The sequence below is a fragment of the Uranotaenia lowii genome, chromosome 3, assembly GCF_029784155.1.
Source record: "Uranotaenia lowii strain MFRU-FL chromosome 3, ASM2978415v1, whole genome shotgun sequence".
Taxonomy (NCBI): domain Eukaryota; kingdom Metazoa; phylum Arthropoda; class Insecta; order Diptera; family Culicidae; genus Uranotaenia; species Uranotaenia lowii.
The window spans coordinates 91,205,009-91,215,236 of record NC_073693.1 but is presented as its reverse complement, the minus strand read 5'-3'; the positions used below and the strand labels follow the sequence as shown (position 1 = coordinate 91,215,236).

Below are 10,228 nucleotides of genomic sequence, written 5' to 3'. Positions count from 1 at the left end.
CAAAATGAATCAGGGTAGTCTTAAATGTTTCGCATGACAAATCGTGCAAATCGTAATTCAATACAATCAAAATCAAGAATATGTGTGCTAATGTACCTATATGGCCTCCAAAATTATAAGTATACACTGGTTTTGCTGCATTATATATGATATGTTTACATGTATATTTGCGTTGCGAATTCGAAATACCCACCAAATGGTTGTCTGGGGTTGTCAGATCACTTGAATATTTGATACAAAATTCGGGAACAGTCTGGGCATTTCCGGTTGCCCAGATTTCAAGGAAAAATGCTCGGATTTTGCCCAGATTTATTCACTTCATTTTGCAAATCAAACAAAAAAAACCTTATTGATTTGTAACAATTTGTTATTTATGCCTCCAAAAAAATTTTTCTTCAGCAATTTTTATATAGATAATCATGAAAGGTTTTTTGGTTGCCTTGAAACGATTTAAAATCGTTCGATGAGTTTTGATAAATTTTTTTTTTCAATTTTTTTCTTGATTTTTGTTGAGTTATTTCTAGGCTTTGGCAAAATTTGCCTGGATATTGCCTGGATTTTTGGTCGTCAATTTTGAAATTAAATGCCTGGATTTTGCCAGGTTTTATATAAAATTGTCCGGATTTGTCCGGCCCGGATACGTACTGAAAAAAATCTGCCAACCTTAATCATGGGTCAACTGCCCCTGGATGACAAGGTAATGATCGGGTTTTTTACATCAAGTTTTCTATGAAACTCACAACTTACGGAATTTGATTGTAAATTTTTTTAATTCAATATGAGCTTTACGAAACAGAACTAATGTTGGATGTGCCAAACCATTTACCAAAGTGTACACGTATTCAGTCTCGATAATTGATATCAATAGGGCGTGACCGGAAGCCAAATTTTTTTTAAACATATGGGGCTGAATTGGTCTAATCCAATGTTGAGGCCAAAAGCCGAAGCCAAGAATTCCATGATCAGTCGGTCAGCTCAATTGGACGGGATGGCATTCGCATTTCTAACTTTAACAACGGTTTTACTATGCGGATTACAAGTTCCGCTAACCCTTGCCATCGGACGTCATTCCGTAGCTCTGAAAACACTAACCAGCATCCAGGCTGAGTGCCGAGCTTTTCTGCAAGTTCCGGCAGCGGGACCGGAAGGAGAATGTGAGCCGCGTTGTGAACTTTATGCCGCAAGAGCTTGGGATGACGTTAAGGGTCCTGTGTACAGCGTCTATAGAATCACCAGAGATAATCAACTTCCGGTCGATTCTTGTGTCCTGGATCAAACGTATCGCTGTATGTGGAATTGGGATCGCTTTAATTTAACCGGACCGGAACCATGCCGATGGGCGTTATCGACGACGTTTTGCTTTTTCGATAATTTTGGGATTTTGGATTTTAACAAGTTAATCTACCTGAGACCCATGGCTTTGGAGCTGAGAAGTGTCGTTGGAATCTGTAAAAATATTGTTCAAGTTTCTGATCAAGATTTGGAAGAGATAGTAATTAGAGGAGTCGTGGATTCTGAGCTGGTCGGAAAATTGGTGAGGTGTGTGATTATCCGGGCTGGACTTTATTCCGATGCTGATGGATTCAACCTGGATCGTTTAGAGCAGATGTATGGAGCTGGAACCATTGAGCCAAATAACTTTTATCGTACGGCCCAAAAATGTGTTGAAAAAGCGAATCATCGATACACAAATGTTTCCAAACTTTGTTTAGCTGCTTACATACTGGATGACTGTTTCGAGGATTTGTTGCAAAATATTAGAGCTGCAATTGTAGAAATACTTCAACTGGGGATCGAATAAAAGTCTATTCTTTTTATTTCATTACGGAGATTAAATAAAGTTTAGCTAGATTTTTTTTTTCACTGATGGATTGAATAGATTTTGTTAAAAAATCATATTTTTCGTAGTACCCAGGGTTACCAAGCTTTGTTTTTCGATACGAACTGCTAATAAAGAATCGTAGAAGCGCTTATCAGAATCGACCTCGCTTCAACAAGTTACAGCAGCATAAACTACGACATCGTCATTCTCCCATCACAAAGCAAGTGTGCCGCTGTCAGTGAATATCTAACTATGAATGGATCCATTTTAAAAATATAAAACAGGTTGCCAGTGACACCCCCGCATTGAAATTGAAACCCCCTTTTTGAAGCTTGCTTTTCGATATAGGTACCTACTGGTCGATTTTTTTTCGCCGTGTCCAATGTCATTGCTTTTTTTTTTATTTACGGTGTTGTGGGGGGAAACGGAAAGAAATATCCTGGTTCAGTTTATCCATCATCCAGCCATATGTGAAGTACATATACCTAGTAGACAGACAGAGAGTCCATTATTCGTGTCGTGTCATGGTTACCAGTGACTTTTTTATGGCTGTTTTAAAGGTGCTGCAAAAAATCAAGCTTCTGTTCGGTTTCATTTTGATACATCGAGGAAGCGAAACCTCGCATGAAACAAAGCAATTCTCATAAACCACGATTGACCAGTTTTGGATGATAGCCGTCCTATACTTTGGCTGCGATGGCTTTTTTAGTGCGACATTTAGAATGGATTTTAGATTAACATTGAAAATAGCTCTGCTATGACGTTGAAAATGAGTGAAAACCAAGCTTCGGATTAAAATTTATAGTTTAAAACAGGTTAAGAAAAAATATTTTATAATTTCTTAAGGATTGCTTTTTTGCAAAATAATAAACAAAGAGACTTCTATTTAATTTCAATTTCTATTTTTTTTTATTTGCAGAAGATTTTAACCAACTTGGTCATTAGTCCTCTTGAAAAAAGATTTAATTTATGCGATTAATGATTAATGCTTATTTCTAAATTAAAAATCTATTTTAAAATGATATTGACCTTTATAAGAACTTCAAAGCAGATTTACATGGTGTTCCTTTTTTTCTTGCCATGGAATGAATATCAAAACATTTGATGACTTTTTAATGTACTTAGAAGGTCATGTATAGTTTCTCTCATTCTTTTTTGTTTGTATGGGGATTGACATGAATGTAATGTTTTCCTTTGGGGAATTCAAGCATGCATTTTTTTCATAGCAAACACAATTTTTCCTTTTATCAATCCTACGTTTCAATCCGTTTTGGATCTTTTTCAGGGAACTTAAATGATTTTTAAATACCATATTTTGCCGATAACAAGTGTTTGAAATTCACCTTAAACGTTTCGTTTTTTGTTGAGGTTGATTCGGCTGGTCGTGTGAAGCTGTCTTTTAATATGATTTTAAATGTTTTCGACTTGAATCGTGTATTGTTATAACAAAGGGGTTGTGTTTAATTTACTGTGCAAAATTTTTCATGCACAGAAAAAAATGTTGACTATTACGTGTCACTGAAACTGCAACCTTTCAAATAAATCAACCTGTAATTAACAAAACCTGTAATTTTCAATTGTTTTCAATGAAAGTTAACGAAGATTCATTTATTATTACAGCAAATGTCCTGTAAAAAAGTTGTACATTGAAAATTTAATGTTACGTAATTTGTTTTTCGACCTGTAAAATTGCGGTAAATGTCCTGCTCCTTTTTGTAACAGGAAATTTGCGTAATTTTACAGGAAATATTTTTTTGCTGTGTGGATATAATCCGTTTGTCAGGTGTTTTTGGGATAATTTTTCCTCAGCATCGAAATATGAACAGTTTTCCATTTTAGTTTCTTTCTTTTTGTTTTTTTTTTTTTTAATGTCAGCTTGTTGTGTGTTTTCCTTAGGGTGATATTTTTTATTTTGTTTTTTTTTTGTGTTTTGGATCTTGATTTATTGATTGTGCAGTTCTAAAAATATTGGAATATGTAAGGTGGATGTTTTCAGTACGTTTTTTTGTGTTTATGGTGTTTCGTGCTGTTTTGTTTGTGCTTCCCAGCATTCGAAGTTTAACTTGGTTGTCTCTTAGCTACCTCATGGTCCAAAAGCGCAGTTGATTTTGAAATTTTGCTCTTGGGTTATCCGTTTTTATGTATCTCGTTCATAGTTTAATTTAAAAACAGATTAAAAGACAATTTCACTCGACCAGCCGAGTTGACTTCAACAAGAAAACGAAACTTTTAAGATTGATTTCAAACATTTGTCATCGGCAAAATATTTTATAAAAATACATTTTCAGTTCCTGAAAAAGATCTATAACGGATTGAAACGTTAGATTTAGAAAAACAAAATTTTTTTTTTGCTTTTAATAAAACTGCCATCCAGAATTCTCCTAGAAAAACAGTTTCTCTCAATCAGAATTACAGGTTCAGGTTTAATGTTGTTGATTTTCTTAAAATAGAGGATCAAAAATATTCCGCAAGTTTTTAAGACAATTGAGAGGTTTGGAAAAATTATTAAGTATTGGAATAATTGGAATTACAGTCATTATTCATTTTTATTCGATTAATTTCAAGTGACCATTTCTGAATCTAACAATCAAACTATTTTTTCCCGTTTTCTATAAACTTTTGGCAAAGAAAAACATAAATAAATCACATCTCAGCACATTCTGAATGAATTCATTCCGCATATCTTGAAGTTGTTTAAATGAAAAGATGAGAGATCTTATTTCTAAGTTTTCACTGGTTTCGGTATTAAATTGAGTTGATTAAACATAGAATGTGAGCTCAATTTCGGAATATAGTCATTTCTAACTGAGTTTCATATTGTTCTTAATTTTTACTTACGTTAAACATTATTTTCATCGGCATACCTGAAACAAGAATAAAAAACATGATTATGAATTTTGTACAGAGTTTTTTCGTTTAACATTTCAGCGTTAATTTTTTCATTGAAAACGCTTTCAGAATAATTTCAGATTTTCTATATCCAATTAGTAAACACAGTAATTTATAGCCCATGTTACAAAGTTGTGTGAATTTTTTTTTTCAAGTTCTAGAGCATGTATGAAATAACAGTTTATACTAAATGTTTCTGCTAATAAGTTAAATGCCCCATCCAATATCAGGTAATTCTTAAAACTCTCTTAAATTCTTTAGTTTTTTAACCTACTATAAAATTAATAAAATATCGTTGAATTCTATAAAAAGTTTGAGAGTTATTTGTTTCAGTAAAATTGCGCTTCATATCTTCACTCTTTGTAAGATTTGTTAACATAGGACATTGAACAGGTTAAAAAATGTATTTTAACTGCTCTTAAAATTAAATTCTTGTAATGATGCATGCACATTAGGAGGGCAGCCAAATGAGTCATGAAGACTTTCGTAAATCAACATTTTATAGATTGAACTTCATGCAACATTTCGAATTATATTAATTCTTTATGAAGGAATTTAAATTAAATAAAAAAGAGGGGGAGGGGGGGGGGGGTATGGTCACGTAAGTCACACACAAGTTTTCCTTTTCACTTTCGACACTCGACAGACACTTTCGACATAGAATTCAAATTCGAAATTTATAGTCAGAAACCCGACGATTGATGTAAGTAATTAATACGAATATTAATTATGAGAAAATATGTTTTATGTTCCTGTATTTGATTTTGGTTCCTTGATAAAGAGTTCATATAATTCGAAACGTTCGATGAGCACATATAAAAAGTATTATAATTGACCTCATAAGACCGAAAAGCCAATACGAACAAAAAATTGATAGATTGACCTAAAAACTGATTTTTCAAAATTTCTTCTTAATCGGACTAAATTTTGAAGTACTGCGAAGTGCTCAAAGTTTTGGTATTTTTACCCTCAAAAGTTACCAAAGAGGAGACACCAAAGGAATTCCGGGAAATCGAAATTTTTATTTTAGCGTTTTGTTATTTTTCAAAACAGGTTAAAAAATATTGACAAATACGGAAAATCATTTGCCATTGAATTTCTCGGACTCAGCAGTATTGTTTTTATTATTTATCTCAATAAATAAAACAGATATTGCATGGCAAATGTGATGTACATCAGGCGGGTGGCGATAAAATTTGATAAGAGTTTTTGGCTTTAAAAGTACTTCGATTGCACGAATTGTTTTTAATTTATATGTACAATTGAAAGTTCAAAATTAATGACAAAATTGAAATGTTGAAAACTGATGGTACTTGAGATTGAGATTGGCAGATGAGTTGAACCGTTGAAAAACATTGGTGAAATCAAGGTAAGTTTTCAAAAAAGTTACCGCTACATTACGATACGAATTTCGAAATTATTTGATTTTGGAGGAAAATTAAGTTCAACAGATATATCAAGACACTTCAAGTAAATCAACAAGACCAAGATTATGTAGTTAGTACTACCAGTCAGGGGTAGGCAAATTACAGCTGTTTAAATTTTTATCACCGACTATTGCTGGAGGTTGGGCTTTAATTGTTTAGGATGTACATAAGACCGCTGCAAAAAATGACTTTTTGCTCCCATATGCTTTTTGGATGTCTTCTGGATCACCAAGCATCAGTGAAAAATTTAAGATGATTTGGTTAATTCCTGAGTTAGCGCAACGCGTTTCAATTTTGTATGGAAATTTGTATGGAAGAAGAAATTTTTGCACAATCAATCATCCAGAAAACTCAAATAAGATTTAAATGAATTCGGTCTTTGATTTTTGGTTTTGACTATTCTTAAGCTTCATTTTTTGCTAACATGACAAGCAGCTAAGAATTTCATGAAAAAAGTTATTACCGTTTCAAAATAAAAAATCGGAATCTATTGACAAAGATTAAAAAATAGCAGACTTTGCATGCTAGAGTTTTTAATAATTTCATAAAATGTTTTCGCAAATGTTATACAAATCAATAAATTTCCTGGCTATGCAAAGCAGTTTTTTGAGATTTTTTATACTTATCCTACGGTCTCACAGCTTTCGAACAAGCAGTCAAAATCGCTAAAATTAAAAAAATTATTTTGAAAACAAAAATTTTGTATAACATCGAATATCTTTCCTGGAGTAAAAGTTAGGTTTTTGGTTTGTTCACATGAATTGTACTGCAAGAACTAAGGAATATTTTTCATTCAAAGTTATATTTTTTGAAATTTTCAGTACAGCTGTGGCGATTTTTGAATGAAAAATTTTGATTTCCCATACAAATTTCCATACAAAATCAAATTCGTTGCGCTATTTCAGGACTGGATGGATCGCTTCCAAAATTTTTATTGCTATTTCTGGCAGCAAAAACAACCAAAAAAAGTTATGGGAGGTGTTAAAATTTAAGAATTTGAAATTTTCATACAAAGCTTGCAGCGGTCTAACGTACATATGTTAACCAAAACATGATATTTTAGAAAATAAATGTAAAAGTCCTTTTTGAAAAACATGTAACGGATAAAATTATACAAGTTTCCATTGGAAAACGAGCAGTAAAATTTATTCCAAATTGATTTTTTTAAATGTTTGCTTATATCTGTGCATCTCAACGAAAAGTTATCATTTTTCATACGTTGAGTTCAAACTTTTAAACTAGTCTTTTGTTTGAAAAAGATTTCGGAAATTCCTTTGTGTGATTTACTTCTGATTTTTAAATGAAAACTTGTGTTGTTTTTCAGCGTAAATTTTCATAAAAACAATTGACTGACCCACTTTGCTCGACTACATCTTACAATAATATATGAAATTTGCAAAACATTTTCAAATTTAAATTCTATTTTTGAAGGCATCAATTTAAATCTACCTTAAACATTATTCAGAAACAATAACTTTAAAATGAGGGTTGCATCTGGAGTTGTTAATTGCAATACAAAAATGATTTCAAATTATTTACTATAATTTTATTTCTAAATTTTATTTCAAGATTTGAAAGTATTTATCTGCTTTCGAAGGTTTATGAGTTCTTCAATTGTGCCAAAATGTATAGGGATTTTTTTTGTTTAACGCCGCGGTAGATTGTGCATTAAATAGTCGACTTTTTTCGACGAAAAAAGTCGATTAATTAATTCACAAAATGTTTGTTTTACAGGTATGGAAACGTACTAAACACACTCATTTTTGTAGCCCAAAATCCCTTTCATAGAAAACTTGGTTCCATTGGTCGTTAATTTCTTAAGCTGTACAACAATATAATGTTAACATTATTCACTGGTTGCGCACAAAAAATTGTATGGGAGCCCCCTTATTCCTTTTTATATCTCAGATCGATCGATGAAGGGATTTCAAATGATCGTGTAACAATTTCTCGAACCACATGCTCTCCCATGTTTAATTTGCTTGAGAAGTTCTCGAGTAATTAAAAAAAAAATAAAGTACCCCCTTCCCCCAAATATCAATTTAAACATTTTTCGTGCTCGAAAAACTTTTCATGCCAAATCTTGTTCCATTTGTTTGAATACTTCTCGAGTTATGCAATATAAAAATTGTACGGGAGCTCCACTCTTCCCTTCCTATCTTTCCAATGGAAGAAGGGATGGATCTCAATAAATCATATGAATGTAGCTCATGTTCAAATTCTCTTCCATGCCAATCGGTTCAATTTAGTAAAATAGTTTTCGAATATTGTCAAAAATTCTAAAGAAGGACCATCTCCCTTTATATTTCCCCACTGAAAGGAGGACGCCTTACGCCTTAGATTCATGGAAACATTTATCGTACCGATTACCATCCAATGTCAAATTTGATTTGATTTATACCCCAGTTAGACAAAGAATTGTGTGGGAGCCGCTCTCTTCCCTTCTCGTTTCTTCATTCACAGGAGGGAGGGGTCCCAATTTTTTTTTGTTTCGATTATTGTCGTTCTAACATCTTTATGTCATTTGCAACTTATATCAACGATGCAGTTGAAAATCTTATCGGGTACAACAGTGATCGATGTTTACTCTCGGGCTCGAACTCACTGACATCGGCTCAGGAAGCAACTGACTTGCCAACTGAGCTATATCACAAGCCCTAGCTAGGGGTCTCAAATATTTATAAAAATATTTCTCGTAATCAAATACCCCCTCTTGTCAAATTTGTTCACACTTGCTAGATTAGTTTTCTAGTCATGAAAAGAATTATAGGGAGCCCCTACCCCTCTTCCTAACATCCCACTATTGGAAGGACGGAAAGGTGCCAAAAGTTCATGGAAATATTCATTGTATCCTTATACTCCTTAGCAAATTTGGTTCTATTTGATCATTTATTTAAACATTTTCTTTATTCAAATCTTTAACAAATCCATTACTTCAATACTAAGTTATCCATCGATTGACTAGCTCTCATAAACCTGTTCCCAGATTGCTCGGCTGGCATCAGCTTGAATATCGTCAGCAAAGCAGCTTCCAATGAAGTTGGAAACAATCGTGCAGTTAGTGTTAGGGACCACACATCCGTAACATTGATCAACGAAATCGGCCAAACAGAGCTGTTTAGTTGGTCGATAACGATCTCGGAACAGGACGCTTCCCACAAACTGAGTCTCCAACCTGTCCAATTTCGGTCCATGATTATTCTGGAAGTATCCAGATCGTAGAGCGAAACACCGCAACAAACAACGACCGGCTTCAAATCCGCCAAATCCATTATCAGCGATACTCTGCAGATCCTGAACCGGAATCTGATGGATGTCAACGCAGTCCTTCACGATTTGTTTGGTGTGCAACCAGGAGTTCCTTACGAAGTGCACCTGGCTGAAGTCCAGAGGTCCAATTTCCTCCTGAAGACAATCGAAAGTCACATTTCCCCGTTGACAAACATCCTCACTTCCGGTGTTCTGGAACCGTTCGATCATACATTCCGATTTGCGCAGATCCCGACACTTTTCGTAAGCGTACTGCTGCTCCCAGGGCGTCGGTCCATTGACGGATCCTACACAGGTGTCCCAATTCCTGGTCAGAATGAATCCACACCGATGCTCACATTCACTATCCGGGCTTCGGAGATACTGTTGACATTCCGAGGTAATCTGCCCTGGACTCTTGTGACTGATCGCATGTTGATGGTTGGCCGAGCAAACGGCAGCCAGCAGTATCGGTAAACAAACCGAGGAAAATTGGAAGCCCATGGTTGGTTGCACTTCAGCAGGTGAACTAAGGATTGACCAAAAAAGGGGAGCTTTTTATTTGGAATTTTTGGAATAGCTTTCTTGGTAGGAATCACGTAGAAGAATTTAAGCCTATCGTAGCTGAAGCGGGTTTTAAGCTCGGACGAATGTGTGCTCTAAAAATTTGTTTACTAAACAACCGAAAAATATTTTGGAAATAGGCAGTGTCTGGCATGGATCTGAGTAAGGCGAGGAAGCTTAGCTGTGATTGAAGAGGTGTTCTTTGCTTTGGTAGCTTACCATACATAAAACGCGAGTTCATTCGAGTAGTTGAAATTGTTGCATAACGTACGATCAC

The 10,228-nt window shown here is 34.2% G+C and overlaps 2 protein-coding genes across 2 annotated transcripts; one reads left to right on the top strand and one right to left on the bottom strand.

Annotated features, from left to right (window-relative positions):
- The first annotated feature begins 901 nt into the window (after nucleotides 1-901).
- Nucleotides 902-1,801, top strand: LOC129752404 (general odorant-binding protein 45-like). Its single transcript, XM_055748189.1, has one exon. The coding sequence runs from the start codon at nucleotides 902-904 to the stop codon at nucleotides 1,799-1,801; it is 900 nt and encodes a 299-aa protein (XP_055604164.1).
- A 7,298-nt stretch (nucleotides 1,802-9,099) lies between these two features.
- Nucleotides 9,100-9,891, bottom strand: LOC129752401 (general odorant-binding protein 45-like). Its single transcript, XM_055748188.1, has one exon. It carries the CDS (start codon nucleotides 9,889-9,891, stop codon nucleotides 9,100-9,102), a length of 792 nt encoding a protein of 263 aa, XP_055604163.1.
- Between the last annotated feature and the right edge of the window lie 337 nt (nucleotides 9,892-10,228).

Excerpts from the sequence above, each read along its gene's own strand:
- LOC129752404 (XM_055748189.1), top strand. The coding sequence starts at position 902 with ATGGGGCTGAATTGGTCTAATCCAATGTTGAGGCCAAAAGCCGAAGCC.
- LOC129752401 (XM_055748188.1), bottom strand. The coding sequence starts at position 9,891 with ATGGGCTTCCAATTTTCCTCGGTTTGTTTACCGATACTGCTGGCTGCC.